The following is an 18,905-nucleotide window of genomic DNA, read 5'->3' on the forward strand; positions in this document are numbered from 1 at the left end:
GAAATTAGTAAAAGCAGAGCTAGAAGAGCGGTCTAAGAGGAGCTGCATTGTTGAAAGACACCCAACATGGCAGATGCTTAATTATGAAGAAAGAGGAGAGCATCTATTGCCATCTATGGAAGAAAACTCTGAAAGCTTGGCATCAGTAAATGTATTAAACATGGTCTGAAAATCTGCTTATTTTACGTTAAATGTCAAAACCTATTATGCAGAATCACCCTGATGATGTATTACCTGTTATTTCAGCCAATAAAATATTACTTTGTTCACTAGGTAATAATTAAATAACACCTCTACCTCTGAGCACGCCATAGTACTATCCGCCGTTAAGTTTTAGTGGCAGTAGGACACTTGCCCCAATTATTTCTTCAGTACACTGGGAATAATAATAGCACCTACAGGGGGTTATTGTGAGAGTCAAAGCACAGTGATGCATATGGACTTCTTTGCAAAGCACTTTTCAAATGGCATTGCTGGTTGAATGTTTTAATCCAGTGGAAATCACACCTGCTTTCAAATTAAAATACATTTGAAAAATAAATATAAGCTATGCAAATTTCGGTCATAATGAGGTAAACTTTTAAGAGCTCTATGAGCTAGAACTTCACATAAAACAGATCCACAAGCGAAAACAAAGTTATTTGTGTATATACAGTATTGGTAAAGGTGGTTGATGTTAGTTCCATGCACGCTGATACCTATTTAAGAAAGCACACTCATAAAATAACAGGCAATGACAAGATTGTAAGATAGGAATAAACTAATTACGTTGGCTAACGCCAAAGGCCAGCAAAAGCAGAGAAAGAGTCCAAGGTGAACCTCAGGTAGTCATCAGGAGATCAGCTAATGAAAAGAAGGAACCTCTTCCCATAAACAGCCTGAGATGATCTCTGGAAATGGTTCACCTCTCACTTGATCCAGAAAATCCTACAAAATCATGCAAGTCGAGACAATCAAATCTTTGTGTTCACTTTAAAAACGCACGTGAGATTTCCCAGGACATCAAGGAAAAGCCACCGATTATCTGAAGGATGTCACTTTGCAGAAGCCACGTGTGCCATCCTGTCACTACGATAGTGGAGTTGGTAGCTGTGCCCAGGCCAGACAGTGAAGCTGGACACAGGTGGCTCAGAAAGACTGCCGAGTTTTTACTGAATATGCTTAAAAAATGCAGAGAGTAGAGCTGAACTTAAGGGTTTAGATGTAGATTCTCCGGTCATTGAGCACATCCAAGTGAACAAAGCCAAGATGCAGGAGTTAAACCTATAGGGCTTATGGTTGGATTAACCCCTACCTGAGATAATCCTTACTGTAAAAGAGCAGATTCCTCTTAAATCAGAAGAGGAGGATGCACAGAACAAAAAGATATCACAGAAGAAACTGAAGAAACAAAAACTTACGGCCCGGAGTCAATTCTGCATAAGATAAATGCAAACAAGAGTGAAAACAGAAAGAAAAGACGAAAGAAGAAAAAGAGAAAGAAAGAAAGAAAGAAAGAAAGAAAGAAAGAAAGAAAGAAAGAAAGAAAGAAAGGAAGGAAGGAAGAAAAAGAAAGAGAGAAAAGAGAGAGAAAGACAAGTAGAATCAACTCATCAAGACTTTGCTAAGAGGTGAGAGAAGTCAGAGGAGAAGAGAACTTGCTGCTTGCGGGCAGGAAATGACTTGAGCATCACATAAACTAAAATCGAAGCATAGCCTCAAAAATCAGCACAACCTACTTCCTTTCCTTGGTAACTAAATAAAAAGGGATCTAGCCTGGGAGGTATGGGAGAGGTGATGAAAAGAAAACAGGCAATGGAAATGGAGTGGAAGAAAGAATAAAAGCATTTTCACCACCTTCATCCAAGAAGGTGATCGAAAGTTACAAACTTCCAGTTAAATGAGGGCTGGGATGTAAGGTACAATATTACAACTGCAGCCAACATTGGGGTATGGTATATTTGAAGGGTGCTAAGAGAGTAAGTCTTAAAAGGTCTCCTCGCAAGGTCACAAGGAAAAATACATTTTTTTTCTTTACACACACACACACACACACACACACACACACACACACACACATATTGTTCAAGATGAAGGATATTAACTAAACTTATTGTGGTGATCACTTTGCAATATATGAAGTCATTATGCTGTATACCTTAAACTTATACAGTGCTGTGTGTCAAGTATATTTCAACACGATTGAAACAAAAAAATGTTAAAGCCTGACTTCGTATTATTTCCCCAAAACCACTAATGCAGGTTTACACTGTACCAGGTATCGTTTTAAGGGACTGTATGGTGACTATCATATTTATAGGCAATAAATGTACAGAGTCAATTCAGAATGCTCTCAAGTTTAGATCTCAAGATTTGGCTCTTGTTTGCTGTGTGACTAGGGACAAGCAACTGAATAAGTAACCTCTCTGTGCCTGAGTGTCCTCATCTGTATAAGGGAGTTATCAAGAGTGTCTACCTTATAAGAAGAGTTGTAAGAATTACATAAGTGACTGTATATAGGTATTAAGCCTAGTATATAGTAATTGATACACAAATGTTCGTTATTATGAAACTTCTGACAATTTTTTATTTTTAATTAAAAAGAACTTCCTTACTAGATTTATTAAGCATTTATTCAAAGGAAATATATTAAAAGTTGGCATTGTAATACTTAATTTTCCATTATTTCACAGAATAATTATGTTTTTTCTATTACATAGAAAAGTATTATATTACATTTCTATAAGTATGAAACTACTCCTGCACAGCATATACTACTCATTATGAGACACAGAGTTTAAATTGATCAAATTATTGAGAAAAAAGGAAGCTTTCTGTTAAATCTTTTCTATTTTAATCTTTGCTAAATTTTCATTTCTCTTCTTCCTTCTCATTCAAGCGTGCCTTTCCTGGCTGAAATTATAGCGTTTATTTGCAAAATAACAAGTTTAGAAATGATCATGAATGAAAGAGTAAGAGAAAAAATCGCTGGTTAACATTCCCTGAACAGTTGGAAGCTCTAATAAACTCTTCCTCTCTTCAATGTATACTTTGAAGTAGAAGGAAAGAGATTTCCAAGATAGTAGTTGCCTCAAACATACTGAGAAGGAGACGTGGAAAAGAAAGAACATCTTATTACAAATGCCAGATTTAATGAGAGTGTCACAGAAACTAGATATCTCTTATTTAAGGCTATAAGGAGGTCAAACAAATTATTCAGATTATACTTAAACATACAGTAATTTGAGATTAGAGTAAGAGAATTCTCCTTCCTTAAAAAAGTCCCTTTAGGGTGAAGTTATAAAAATAAAATGAAGCCTTTAAATTTTAGCTCATTGGAAATAACATTAAATTTTTCTTAATCTTCTAACATATTCAATGACAGTTTGAAGAGTCATTGGCAAACTGTGTTGGTATCACCATCAGCTCACTCCGAGTGAAAACATACCATGAAGGCAGAGAAAACGTGAGTTGGGGCTCAGGTCTGTATCTTATCAGTAGAAATGGATCCCATTGCTTCAATATTTGAGATCTCTAGCTCATGCCTTATCTTCACTCTTTGCAGCCTGTATCTTTCCCTCCAGCCAACTCCTGTATCTGCTTATTTTCTTTGCCTTGCCTGTCCTTTCACACAGAAAACCCTCTTTTCTTCTCTTCCTTTCAAAATTCTGCTAACCCTCTAGATCCTTTGTTCAATATTCTCTCAAACACTAACTGGTAACCTGATGTAGGATATGTCTGATTTGACTCTTTCTTAGTATCCATAACATTATCTCTACATCTCATAACTATGCAATTCTCTCCCTTTTTTTTCTGAAAATTCTAATGCTTTACATTGTATGTTTAATGTTAAGCAAAACTCTGCTCCCCTGAAATTTCCACTCAGTTGCCAATAGGACAATTCTGTCACTTTGTAGTTGAAGTAAGTAAATTCAATTTCTCTTCTCCAATATGGCCCTTCATATATGTCACTCGTGACCTTTTTTCATTCAATTTAGATATCCACATCTGTGTCAACTGTGCCTATAAGAGATGATTTCCAGATTCTTTATCCCCATGATGATCATTCTGAAGATACTTAAAGGTTAATGCCCTTCTAAAAATGTCTTGCCCAGGACCAGACTCAATACTTCAAGAGGGGCCTACAGTGAGGTGTTTGGCATTTATTATGGACATTGAAACCCAGCTTCTTTATAATAAACATGCAATGATATTCTGAGGGAAGACTACATTCTACTCATCCCACAGGTAGAGAGCTGGACTAAAAATACAATTCATAGGGATTCTGATGACCTACCTGAAAAGGCAATGCACTTTCTCTTACAGAAGGCTGCCTTAGCAATACTTAACCCTATTTGATTGGGTTGGTCATTCTCCATTTATAACATACTTTCTCCCAACTACAGTTATACTCATTCTTTGTTCTTTGTGGCCTTCCTCTATGTCCTGGGAAGTGAACTTGGAAACTGCCTAACCCAGATGACCCTAACCTGTGACCTCTCATTAGGTTCATCCATAGGAGACACTGACAGGAAATCAGGAGGTGGGAATACAGTTCCCCACTTCTCTCAAGGTGGGCTTGCATACTTCATAACGCTTTGTTGGCTCCTATATCCCTTTGTAAATAGTCCCTTCAGTAAAGCCTTCTCTGTGAACCCTTTTGAGAGTGCCATTAATTTTCTGCTGGAATCCTATCCAGTACACTGGATGTGTGACACTATAATAATGACAATAAAAGCACAGATACAGATAAGAATGAAGCATGCATACTCCTGCATACAAAGCAAGATCTAGATATATAGATATAGATGTTTGGAGATAGAATTATATTTACTAAGTAAAACATGGATGTTTATCCCTTTTTCTATTGGTGCCAATCTTTGAGCCTTTAAAACACTTGCACCTCTTAGAAAATGAATGAAAGAAAACAAAAAGAAATAAATGAATGCTAAGATCAGTAGTCCATCTTGTTCGCCTAATGAAGTACTATCTAACTGGGGAGATGAAGACTTTTATTCATGAAACATAAGAGAAGATTAAGATATATATTTTTAGGAAGCAAATACTAAAGATACATGGGGTATATGCAAGAAAACTGGCTGACTTTTAGGGGTTAATGAATACGATGCTTTGCTCCCCTATCGCTCCCTAAACAGAGAATTTAGTCAACACTTATGTGTTGATTTATTACCATATAGTACTCCAGGCCTTACCTGAGTTTAGTTTTGAAAAATCTTCCGAGTCAGATCTTGTTACAACTCACAAACCAACCAACAAACAAATAAACAAAGAATCCTTACATGAAGGTTCTTCAGGTTCTTGAAGTCTCCATCTTTGATTTCGGTTATTTTGTTGTTTTGCAAGTCCAGCAGCGTAGTGTCAGGAGGGAGCTCTTTTGGCACTTTTTCCAAACCTTGTGTGAGAGTAAAAGTGATGTATAGTCAGTAAAAGGGGCACATGACTACACAATCACAAAGGATGTGTTTGCAAAGAAATCAGTGTTACAATGAAAATTTTACCAGTACCATAATTTTCTTCTTCTAGGAATTATACCGATTGTAGTTTAAAATATCTGCTTTATTTTTCCCAAAGAAGTCAAAGGATGTACACAAAGGATACATATATATAAAGGTTACATATATGTATATTCAAATATAAATAAACACATCATCTTCCCCATGTAATTACTTTTCTGAATAAAAGTAAAATTTATATTTTGTAAGAGAGTGGCTCAAATTTCTCAGTGCACATTGTTTTACCTCACTGTTCTTGTTTTAACAATCAATTCCTTTGATAAATGTTAAGTGCAAGCGACCTCTAAATCTATACTTTCTACATAAATATACCATGAGTAGAGAAGAGCTTCAGCCAAATCATCAAAGATCCTTTAGACCTAACATGACATTGCCACAGATCTACATTTAAAATGCCTCTCTTGGGGCGTCTGGTGGCTCAGCTGGTTAAGCGTCAATCTCGTGCGGTTCGGGAGTTTGAGCCCCGCATCAGGCTCTGTGCTGACAGCTCAGAGCCTAGAGCCTGTTTTGAATTCTGTGTCTCGCTCTCTCTCTGCTCCTCCCCCGCTCGCACTCTGTCTCTTTCTGTGTGTCTCAAAAATAATTAAGATTAAAAAAATTAAAATGCCTCTCTCTCTTCCATTGGCTTTGTTTCATATTGGTGTAGGTCGTTAAGCAAAAAATTTGATATTCTATTGACTCAAATTCATGTGATCATTTCTGTATTTTAGGTTGTATCACATAAATCAGAAAAGTTGTTTAACCTCTCCATCATATCTGAAACTTGAATTCTTTCATTCATTCAACAAAACTTTACGGAATACTTCCTAGACACCATCAATTTATTAGGCCCGGGGGACACAGCAGGAACAAGACAGAAATTGTCCACATCCCCACAGAACATATAATTCAATGTTTTCAATTACAAAGAAAATTTCTACAGGGACTACAACTGCTATGTTGCAAAGGTATCTTTCCAATTTTGAATTTTACGGAAGAACAGACTGTGGAATTACCATTGCAGTCATAGTGCTATATTCGTGTCTTTCATGAAAATTGCAGAGAATATTCCTGAAATCACCTACCTTCTAAGTTCTCTGCAAATAATTTTTTACTTACATTGTCACATTATCAGAGATCAACTATCATTATAAATTTAAATAGCGAAATGCAGGCGATGCTAAACATGTATAAATATATTCCAAGAACTCACTACAGAAACAGTTCACAGAGAAGTAACAAGAGTGAAGTGTTTTCAGCGATGAACAGCTATCTTGTAGGAGGATATTTAACTGCTCTATGCAGTCATGATTGCTGCCATTTTCAGAAATGTCAGATTGATAATTTCATGCAATTAGGAGTGGTAGGCTTCTGCCAAATCATTGATAATTAGTGTTCTCCAACCAAGAAAAGACACATTTCCTTTCCTTTGGAAAAAAGTTCCCATCTACATTTCATTATTAGTCTGTGGGCTTCTCTGTCAAAGTTTTAATCTCCACTTATGCTTACGTTTATATATTATTGAACTTAAATCCTAGTGACTCTCTTAACATTTGTTTAATGCCAAAGTGCAGATAAATGTCAGATGTGGAGAGGAAAAAAATGATATATCTACTTGGCTAACAATTTTGATTATTTTGTCCTGGAATTTTAGGAACTGCTTGAGGTGAATTATATACATCATTTTTCTGAAGATTTAATGTCAAAAAATCTTCAGGCTTGTGATTTTTGCATTTTAGTGCTTAGAAAGTCATTTTCTCGATTAAAATCATAACCCTACCATCTACTCTGAGCTACTAGTAAATTTATATCTATTTGGAGAATTTTATAGATCAGTATTTTTATTAAAGCTTTCTACTGATGTTGCTTTATACTTTATAAAAACTGAAAATATGTTATCTTATTTAACTTACATCAATCTGGCAAGACAGGTAAGGCTGTAGGGTGATTTTACTTTTCCAGATGATTTTTAGAAAAGGCTTCATGCCGTGAACAACTCACATAAGAGGGTCAAAGTGCAGACTAGAACACAATTTTCCTGTATCCCCAACAAGAGCTATTTTTAAAAAAAAAAAAATTTTAATGTTTATTTAGTTTTGAAAGGAAGAGAGAGAGACAGAGCATGAGCAGGGGAGGGGCAGAGAGAGAGGGAGCTGTCAGCCCAGAGCCTGACATGGGGCTCAAACCCATGAACCGGGGATCATGACCTGAGCTGAAGTCTGATGCTCAACAGACTGAGCCACGCAGGCACCCCAGAACTATTCTGATGTCAGATGCAATCACATGTTGTACATTTAAGGTCTAGACAGGGCATTGAACTTGCTCAACAACTAAAGGCAAAGTACAATGGGACATTATCCCAGTTATGATTTCTTAAAATGTCACAAAGGAAAGGACCATTAAGTAACAGCTTGTCTATGATTCCCAAATGCTGATCAGAGAGACACTACAATGAGATTCCTACCAGTCTACATCAAACAAAATTCAACAAAAATAAGTGCAACTGAGTTTGTTTTTAATGTAAATTACACACCCACACCCACATATACACAAACATACACACACATTTCTGAGACTAGCATCTGTCTCCATTTCAAATATACCTTCTTAAAAAAATAATTCTGATAGCAGATGGCAGGTTGTTGTTACTTCGTTGAATTTGGTTTTGATCTTACAAGAAATTAACTTGTTCAACATTCAAAACTTCACTTGTCCCAGAAATCAGGAAACTTCTAATATAGACCGAGGCTCTCTTTTATAGGTAATTTAAATTTAATGGAGTTATATGGCTTCTCTAAGGCATCTCATGTTTAACCTAAACCAAGAACAAGGTGACATGAGTCCTCACTCTAGATCTACCTGATGTGCCATAGATGTATGTAAACACGGTACATGTTTTTTTTAAAAAGATGCTTATCTACACTGTTCCTTAAACATACTGTGCTGATTCTTAAATGCTGGTTTTTATTTACAATTTATGTTTTATGGAATATTCCACCCACTCAAGTCCTTCTAGCTTCATTCTAATAACCCCTTAAAGTGTGCCCTTCACCCCCTCCTCTATAATATTCATCCTAACCACACCAGATAACAGTGACCCCTCTGTGCCACAAACTCCTTATATATAATCTCATGAGGTATTGTCCTGCACTTTAGTTTTCTTTCTTTTCTGTAAATTCTGGGCAAGCAGGAACAAATGACTATATTTCATGAGAGCTGTGGTGTTACTGCTTTACACATAAAGGCGACTTGTTGATTGATTAGTTGGAAAATCATTATCTGTCCTGCTGTCCTTGGTGAAATGTTCATGGTCATGACTTCAAGATCTTTTCTGCTATGTTTTGTTACAATCATCTCTTCGCATCTTGCTTTCATAAGAGTTCTTACTTTTCCTCGGAAGTACTAGAATACAACTGGCTATAATAATCAGAATTTTCTTTCTGATTCTTGGTTTAGCTAGAAACATTTTAGTAATGAACACTACCATCAAATATGCTGTCCCCATTATCTGCACCTGAAAACTGCTCTCAATTTCTTCTGTGTCTATGACATATTTGTGAGGAACCTTTGTTCACATATGTCTGAAGTATACCACCTTTTCTGTCCCACGTGGTAACTGATACAATCGTAACAGTTTCTTTGTATGACATATATTTCTTATGGGAAGAGATCAATTGTAAACCCTTGGATGGAGGAACAGACCCTCACTTATAGATAAGTATTATCAAAAACAATCAAGCAAATAATGAATACTGAATCTGATTAAGCCTGTAGATGTAACTCCCAATTTACAAGAGATACAGAAGTCAAAGGTATATGCTTAAGTCTATTAAAGAAATGGATTCAACAATGTCAATTAAAAAATGGGCAGAAGACATGAACAGACATTTCTCCAAAGAAAGCATACAGATGGCCAGCAGATACATGAAAAGAAGCTCAACATCCCCCATTATCAAAGAAATACAGATCAAAACTCCAATGAGGTATCACCTCACACCTGTTACAATGGCTAACATCCATAACACAAGAAACAACCAGCATTGGTGAGAATGTGAAGAAAAAGGAACCCTCAAGCACTGTTCGTGGGAATGCAAACTGGTACAGCCAGTGTAGAAGACAGTATGGAGGTTCCTTAAAACATTAAAAATGGAACTACCTTAGGATCCAGCAGTCACACTACTGGGTAATTACCCAAAGAATACAAGAACACTAATTCAAGGGATGCATGCACTCCTGGGTTTATAGCAACATTATTTACAATGGCCAAGATATGGAAGGAGCCCAAGTGCCCAGTGATTAATGAATAAAAAAGATGTGGTGTATACACACACACACACACACACAATGGAATATTATCCAGCCATAAGAAGGAATTAAATCTTGTCATTTGACACGGCATGGATGGATCTAGAGAGTATATTGCTAAATAAAATAATTCAGTCGGAGAAAAACAAATACTATATGATTTCACTCATATGTGGAATTTAAGAAACAAATAAGCAAAAGGGAACAAAAATGAGAGAGAGAGAGAGAGAGAGAGAGCAAGTGAGAGAGAAATAAACAAATTCTTAATTACAGAAAACATACTGATGGTTACCAGAGGGGAGGGGAGTGGGGGGATGGGTTAAATAGATGGAGATTAAGGAGTGCAGTTGTCTTGATGAGCACAGGGTGATGTGTGGAACTGTTGAATTCCTATATTGTACACCTGAAATTAATATAACATTGTATGTTAACTCACTAGAATCAAAATAAAAACGTAAACAAAAATAAAGAAACGGATTCAACAAAATCCCTATTTCCTCAACAGATAAACCACAGGGGAAAGTAAAGAAAGGCTTGTTTTTCAATCATTTATAGTTTACAAGACTTTAAAGCTATTTTTTTAAATTTTTTTTCAATGTTTATTTATTTTTAAGACAGAGAGAGACAGAGCATGAACAGGGGAGGGGCAGAGAGAGAGGGAGACACAGAATCAGAAGCAGGCTCCAGGCTCTGAGCCATCAGCCCAGAGCCCGACGCGGGGCTCGAACTCACGGACCGTGAGATCGTGATCTGAGCTGAAGTCAGACGCTTAACCGACTGAGCCACCCAGGCGCCCCAGAAAGCATTTAAATAATTGCAGTGTATGTACTTCATTTGGATCCTAATTGACACAAACTGTAAAATTAAACATTTGTAATATTTATGAGATGGTTGAAAATGTGTACACTGAATGAATCTCAGATGATATTAAGAAATGATCTTAAATTTTAGATGTGATCTGGTTGTCGTGATTGTATGAATTAAGAGTTCTAATCTTTCAGAGAAACATACCAATACATTGTTGGATAAAATGATAGGACAACTGAAATTTGCTTTAAAATAACATGGAAGGCAGAGGCACCTGGGTGGCTCAGTCAGTTAAGCATCCAACTTCAGCTCAGGTCATGATCTCCCAGTCAGTGGGTTCGAGCCCCGCATCGGGCTCCATGCTGACGGCTCAGAGCCTGCAGCCTGCTTCAGATTCTGTGTCTCCCTCTCTCTCTGTTCCTCCCCAGCTCGCACTCTGTCTCTCTCTGTCTCAAAAATGAATAAATTTTAAAAAATTAAAAATTTAAAAATTAAAAAAAATAATATGGAAGGGGGAAGGTGGGCGGAGATACGTACAAAAATACAGGCATTAGTTGACAGTTGTTGAAGCTTGGTGATGAATGTACAAGTGTCTCTTATTTTGCAGATTTTGTATATTTAAAAATCTTCCTATAACCTTTTAAATAAGACTGTTATTTGAATTTTAATCCTGGTTCCTCTTTTTTGATCCTTAACATACTTGGGTAAGTTGCTTAAGCTGTCTATGCCTCAGTTTTCTTGCAGCTTTCAAAGCAATTTTGTGAGGATTCACTAAATTGTCCTACAACATAATTTCTTACCATCTTGCAGAGCAGGGCCTCAATTACCGGTACCTACAAGTATTTTCTTTTTTTTTTTTTTTTCTTTTTTTTTTTTTTTCAACGTTTATTTATATTTGGGACAGAGAGACACAGAGCATGAACGGGGGAGGGGCAGAGAGAGAGGGAGACACAGAATCGGAAACAGGCTCCAGGCTCTGAGCCATCAGCCCAGAGCCCGATGCGGGGCTCGAACTCAAGGACCGCGAGATCGTGACCTGGCTGAAGTCGGACGCCTAACCGACTGCGCCACCCAGGCGCCCCCAAGTATTTTCAATAAGGAGACAAAAAGGGTGCCGCTCCGATTATCTTGCTGATTATTAGTCTGTAAATCTATGGCAAAGTGACTGTTTTTCAGGGGTTTTTCCCTGTAATCAATACAATGATAACACGTATTATCCTGGAAGCTGACATCCGCTCTGCCTACGTGTCACACACACATTTTTCATTTACAGTTCTTACTCCTGGGTTGGCTCTTCTTACCGAACCCAGTGTGGTCTTGTTGCATTCATCCTTGCTCCCATGACGTTCAAAGTCTCTAAAGAAGTTCATGGTCTTTGATGCTCAAGGTCTCTAGAGAGCTTGTCTACAAAGCCCTGCCTTTTGCTGGTATCTCCTCATTTCAGGAAGCACATATTCCCCAACAACTAACTCGGCCTCCCCAAAGCTGTTGCTGGTCCATTTAACTGTATTTTAATAGTGGCAAATGCTACACTCCTTCGGCAAATTCGGAAAATTTCAGTCATTTTTGCATTGGGCTATTTGTTTTGGTCAACATTATCATCTTTAGAGTCAGAGTGACTTCGTCTTAACATCAACTCGGACGCCAACCAGAGATAACTGGGACCTTTAACTCATTATATTCACGTATATAACGCTTCTACTTCTTGATCTTAAAACGCTGAGCATGAAGTAGACTAGGGTGGAAATCCTTAAAGCTAAAGATTATTTTGAGGTGATTAAAAAAACTTTATTTTAGGGGCGCCTGGGTGGTGCAGTCGGTTAAGCGGCCGACTTCAGCCAGGTCACGATCTCGCGGTCCGTGAGTTCGAGCCCCGCGTCGGGCTCTGGGCTGATGGCTCAGAGCCTGGAGCCTGTTTCCGATTCTGTGTCTCCCTCTCTCTGACCCTCCCCCGTTCATGCTCTGTCTCTCTCTGTCCCAAAAAATAAATAAACGTTGAAAAAAAAAAAATTTAAAAAAACTTTATTTTAGTTAAAAATTGTTTACTTGAACTAAAACTAATCTTCAGATAGCGTACAAGCAGACAGTTGTTCAATCTTAAGTATATTTTTATCTCAAGCTTTTAAATTTAAAAAAAAACCCTCAAATTCTGTCTTTATATATGATTTTATTAACCGTCTATGATTTTAACTAAACCATTCCTACTGATACTGATGAATTTTATATTAATTCCTAAAACTATATGGAAAGTAAGATGTTAAGTATTTTATTTTATTTTATTTTATTTTATTTTATTTTACTCTCATATGAAATTTATTGTCAAATTGGTTTCCATACAACACCTAGGGCTCATCCCAACAGGTGCCCTCCTCAACGCCCATCACCCACCCCCCCACACCCCCTGTCAACCCTCAGTTTGTTCTGTTTTTAAGAGTCTCTTATGTTTTGGCTCCCTCCCTCTCTAACCTTTTAGGCATTTTAAATGAAATACCAATTTTCAAGGTAAAACTTGCTTCAAAAAAGATATTCTACAGGGATGCTGAGGGGTTCAGTCAGTTAAGCGCCTGACTCCTGTTTTGGCTCAGGTCATGATCTCACAGTTTGAGGGATCAAGCCCCATGTTGGGCGCTGTTTTGACAGCATGGAGTCTGCTTGGGATTCTCTTTCTCTCTCTCCCTCTCTCTCTGCACCCCCCCCCACTTTCTCTGTCTCTCTAAAAAATGAATAAATAAGCATTTTATTAAAAAAGATACTTCTACAATGGAAAAAAAAACTATGAAGATATGATTCAATGCCTTTCTTAAACTCAAGTAGAAAGTTTCAGTAACTATGAAGTAAACTTGTCAATTAATTTTCATTATCATTGACTTGACCTCTTACGTAGTTAAATAATGACCTTCACAGGGACATGTAATATCTGTGGAGTTTCCACATAGAATACACAACTTATGCCTATGTTTCTCATTAGAAACATATATAAATCCAAGTGAGCGTGTAGAAGGTCACAGTTTCCAAAGATGACATTAATTATATCTCCCATCTCATATGCTCTTATTCAATAACAACAAAAAGATGAAGTCAAATCCCCCTCCTTTCGAACCTGGGCTGGACTTACAATGTCTCTATGACCTAATGGAATGGGCCAGAGGAGACACGGCGTGACTTTTGGGGCCCGGTCAAAAAAGGTTGTACAGCTGCTACCCAGTTCTTCTGGGAAGCTTGCTCTGGGAGCAGCCAGGGGCCATGTAAAAAGCCTGTCTAAGCTGAGACCACCCTGCTGCAGGGGCCATCTGAAGCACTCCAGATGACAGAACAGCTGGGCTCATAGGCAACAGCAGCAACAACTGCCAGTTATGAGTGAGTTGTTTTGGGTGTGCTAGACTCCCCATGGCCCCGGCCCCAGCCAACACCTGACTGAAATGCAGGAGAGATCCCAAGTCAAATCTCCTGTCCTTAAATAATGAGCAAAACAAAATTATCTTTTTACGTGGTCAAGTTTTGAGATAGTATTTATTCAATAATAGTAACAGGGACAGAGTGATTCTCTCCATTCAATTATTTTTCAGTGAGCTTCCTTTAATGTGATTCTAAATTTTCCATTGAAATGCAATTGTTTCTAAGGTTAGTCTGAATTATTTATTTGTTCTCCCAAATTCTGTAAAAGGAACTTTATCTTCGTTAAAATAGGGCTATTTGTTAAAGTAAATAAGATTCTACTTAAGATATTACCAGAAAATCATTTCTGAAATGAAGGCTAATGACAAATTGTACTTTTTTTTTTTTCTAGTTGCCCCAGTGATGAATAGCATGGTTCTCTTAGCAAATGTCAGCAATCTGGTAAACTGCATGTTGGACAAAGGCCAGGTTGCCCTAAGACATCATGCTTTCCCCCCTCCCCTGTTCTGTGGCAGGGGTCCAAACTCCACAATTTATTCTTGTTGACTGCCAACAATATTTTTTAATAATGCTGTCTTCAATTTAATAATGAAGACAATAGTGATACACTTCAGGTTTTGGCACACGACAGATACAACAGGTTGGAGTCTCAGTTCCACCAAAAACCTTTCTGTTCAAGGCATACATGTTTCCTGATTCCCCTCTTAAAAACAGCAATTTGATTGTGATGGCAGTTGCATTGGGTTTCAGAAATAGGAGATTCCCCCTTTAATTTGATTCTCTTTTCAAATAAACTCAAGGAAGGTTTAAGCTTCCTGATTCTATGGCCATCCTCAAAAAAACAAACAAACAAACAAACAAAACAACAACCAAAAAACAAAAATGCCGAGCCCAACAGCTCCAGGACTCCTAGTCAGCCATGTTTTCTCCTTTTTCCAGCTTGATAGAATCAAGAATATTGTAGAATTATGCACTCATCCAAGCACTAGGTAATGCATATATTCACTTATTCATTCGTCAGGCAATTATTGATGTTTGAGAGCCTAACAAGTATAAGGCATTTTGTTGAGTACAGGGTATACAAAGTAAGTTATCACTATACTTTCCTTAGGGTATTGGAAGGAAATGTTTCAGTAAATAAATAAAATATACTGAATAACTACTATATATGTTATATATATATAATATATATAAATATATAAGAATAATCAAGGAAAATGTAGAGTATAGTGAAAACACGGAAGTAGACAAGCTACAGGAAAGCAATCTGCCAACTAAGTCAAGGATTAATTGAACCTTGAGTGTTATAGTGTAGTTGCTTCAGGGCTTTCTCCTTTTATTGAGACTGGAATGAAAAGTGGATTAATTCTCCTTTATCCTTATTTTCAAGGAAATATATAATCTCTTTGCTATTCTCTGAAGGAGAAAAGTTAAGATTAGAGGGTCCCCTGCATTTCTTTTGCTCAGGGAGTTGATATTTCGGTAACCTATTCTCAGCCTGTCCTCTGGAGCCAGGATGATCTTGCAGAGGAGAACACATCACAGCTGTAGTCTGACCAAATGCCTTGATCTCACACAGCTGCCTCTCTCTCCCTCCTGGGACTGAGAATGAAACCAGGGATGTATCAGTTCTCAGTCAGCTCAAGAAGACAGATGCTTCCTGTGGCTTTCTCTGACTCCTTTCTTCCTCCTCCCCATCTTTGACCCGTGATGTCAGGAACCTCGGCCATCCGAGTCGCATGAGAATTCCTCTTGCTGCATCTAAAGATCTGCCATACTCCACCTTACCCAATAATAATTTAGGCGACCCATTGGGCATGCTCGGTGCACAGCCTCCTTCCTGCACCATGTCTTAGACATACGCTTTGGCTGCATCTGAAACTCCCAGTGAGGGTCACCCATGTCCCTGCTGCTGCCACAGAAACTATAAAAGCAACTGAACTTCCAGCATTCTCTCTGCCCCTCTACAAAACAGCCCTAATTTATTCTTCCGAGTTGATTTCACAGAGTAAGTGTAATGGTTCATTTACCTCATGGATAAAATTTGCTTCTGGAAAACCAGTTTCCCCAGACAAGAAACAAGCTATGGCATATATGTCTCAAGTGGTGGCCACTAACAAAATTTTCACCAGTTGAAGCAAAATGATTAAAAAGAAGAAAAGTAACTCTATGCAACTTGAAGGCTTGTATTTTTTTTTTGCTAAGATTTGTTTTAAACTAAAATATCCTTTGCCATATGAAGTACATTTTAGGAACCAGTAGGTATTTGTACTGCTTTTACAGGGCAAAATAAAATGTTACATCTTCTGACATCATCTCTAGAGAGCTAACTAGGTGGGTTGTGAATCATTTATGATTATAAAATAGCCAAATGTTTCACTCTTCTCCACTTAACCAACCCCCTTTTATTCAAAGGAATAGTGTTTGGAGAAGAGTGAACTGCTTGATAATTGCAGCATTTTCTAATTCATGTCTGCTTATAGCTGGAGGTGATACAGTCCCTTTGGGAGGCAGGGGAGAGAAGGTGTTATTTTATATCAATCTTGACAAGCCATGTACTTCTTAGAGATTCTCAATTTCAAAGAAAAATACAAGAACATTATGAGGAATGGCCTCATGTGACTAGCCAACTTTGTCTGAAATGGCAAGATAAATACAACAGAATGGTAGACACTATTACAAACATTTCTATTCTTACCTAACGAAATGGGATCTATTCCTACTTACCCAATGAAAGTTGCAAAGTTACAGGTAGTAAATGGTAAAGCAGAACTTGAGTTCAGAGGTATTGAACGGCATAACCCAAGTTCTTTCAACTATTAAATAATTTTAAAAGGTATTTAAATTATTTTCAAGTTTGCTTATAGGAAATGCATTGACAAGTATTATTTAAGTTTGGAAGAATAGTCAAAAAACAATGCTGATTCTTATTTTACCTGCCAGGGTCGATCTGCCTTTTAGCAGCAAGATGAAAGTACCAAATAATGCTACCTGGTAACATGTGAGCCAAAGACGAATGGTTACCTGATAACACTTGGGCCAAAGAGGATACGTATAAGTAAGGGGACTGTTTTCCTGCAAGATATTAGGTACGTAAAACAGAACTTCCAATCACAGGATCAATATTAGAACATTTTGACAAGATTTCACTAAAATGAGTTACATTGGTGCCTTTTTTATTTTAAGGGAACTCATAGATTTCAAATTTGCTAAGCTTATGTTTATTTTATTTTTGTAATAAATGTTACATTTAAGAGTAAATTGCTTTATGTCTTAAGAGGAAAAAGAAAGAAGGAAGATAGAGGTTTCATAAAATTCTGATCCAAACTGCAATTACAAGAAAGTACAAGAAATTCAGCCAAACAACTTGGCCAATATCTATGGAGCATTCATTATTTCTTGGACAGGTTGAAATATGCTCACTTTCTCAATCCTGGATGCTATAGAAATAATAAACATGCTATAGAAAATATATCATAACGCTATTCAGATACATTAGAATGAAGGATGAAAGCAGTCAATGTGTCTTCTTGAACCACCTCGAATTTTCCCATGGACTAATTATTCAATTGTAACTTCACAGTTTTAACATCTCAGCTTTGAAAGAACTGTTTACAAATCTGATGCCATTTAACTTTGTTAAAAATACTTCTTAGTGGCAAAAATAGTCAAATGTTTTAATAAGAAATGTTTGCTTCTGTTAAACATTGTTTAGATGACAAAGGCCTACTGTCCTTCAACACTGTAGGTCCTCTCCCCTCATTAGAAGCTCTGGCAAGGATAATCCTTAAGAAAACATTAGCCTTTGATGCAGATAAGCATTCACATTTCTCGTTCCAAAGTGCATTACATTTTTTTTCTCTGTTATAATAATTCAAGCTTCATGTTCAGATCACTAGAAAATTTAAACCAAAAAATAAACTGCATTGCCTTTACTATGAACAAGGTTGCCTATTTCTCCTTCCTTTTTTTTTCTTTTTTACATATCTTTCAGCCTTTATTCCATAGAATCCTCATATAGAAAATATGTATTGGGGCACATGGGTGGCTCAATCAGTTAAGCGCCCAAGTCTTGATTTCAGCTCAGGGCATGATCACACAGTTCGTGAGTTCGAGCCCCAGGTTGGGCTCCATGCTGACAGTGCAGAGCCTGCTTGGGATTCTCTCTCCCCCTCTCTCTGCCCCTCCCCCACCCCCCTCTCTCTCTTTCTCTCTCTCTCTCTCAAAATAAATAAATAAACACTTAAAAATGTATTTTGTTTTAGAAATATCTGACCAAAATTATTTACAATATATTTAAATATGAATTTAACAGAAACTAAAAGTAACTTAGATGAGACCATTGCTCATGGGAACTCGGTTCTCTTAATTATATAGGGTTTCCCCAAACAAATCATTATTACAATGTTGGCTACTTCTTTGGTATATAATGTCAGTAAACCTTTTACAGGAAAGACGTGCACTCTGGGCTCTTAGATAAAGGTAACACGTAAAAAATTTCCTCATCAAAAAACAACTCAAAATAAATAAAACAAAATAATAACAAGGACAACAACAAAGCCGTATCATGAGACGCCCAAGTCAATGAACTCGATGTTTCCTGAGACTGGATTTTTCTGTTTAGTTTTGAGAAATAGCCTTAGGCCTTTTTTATGAAAGGCCAGTAGAAAACTGTCTCCAATGTTCATCAGAGTCAAGCTTTATAAACTATTTATCATGTGAGCAAAATAAAGCCACATCTATGGAAAAATAAAACCAGTGAAGTGATCGAACAAGTCTTTGCTCCTTAAAATTATCAACTGTTCATTGTTGGTATTATATGTAGTGGGAATAATCATGAATCTTTTTAACGTTGTTACGAGAGGCCAAGTGAGATTTAACGTGTATCACATGTCTTAGGAACTT

At 37.1% G+C, this 18,905-nt stretch overlaps 1 protein-coding gene across 2 annotated transcripts in view; it reads right to left on the reverse strand.

The window, feature by feature from the left end:
• DCN (decorin) overlaps positions 1–18,905 on the reverse strand; it is a 43,643-nt gene that overhangs the window by 18,333 nt on the left and 6,405 nt on the right. For both annotated transcript variants that reach the window (XM_045467070.1, XM_045467071.1), the window contains exon 3: positions 5,280–5,392. In XM_045467070.1, coding sequence (XP_045323026.1) covers positions 5,280–5,392 — 113 coding nt within the window. The remainder of the gene's footprint in view (positions 1–5,279; positions 5,393–18,905) is intronic.

Source organism: Leopardus geoffroyi, chromosome B4, assembly GCF_018350155.1.
Source record: "Leopardus geoffroyi isolate Oge1 chromosome B4, O.geoffroyi_Oge1_pat1.0, whole genome shotgun sequence".
Taxonomy (NCBI): Eukaryota; Metazoa; Chordata; class Mammalia; order Carnivora; family Felidae; genus Leopardus; species Leopardus geoffroyi.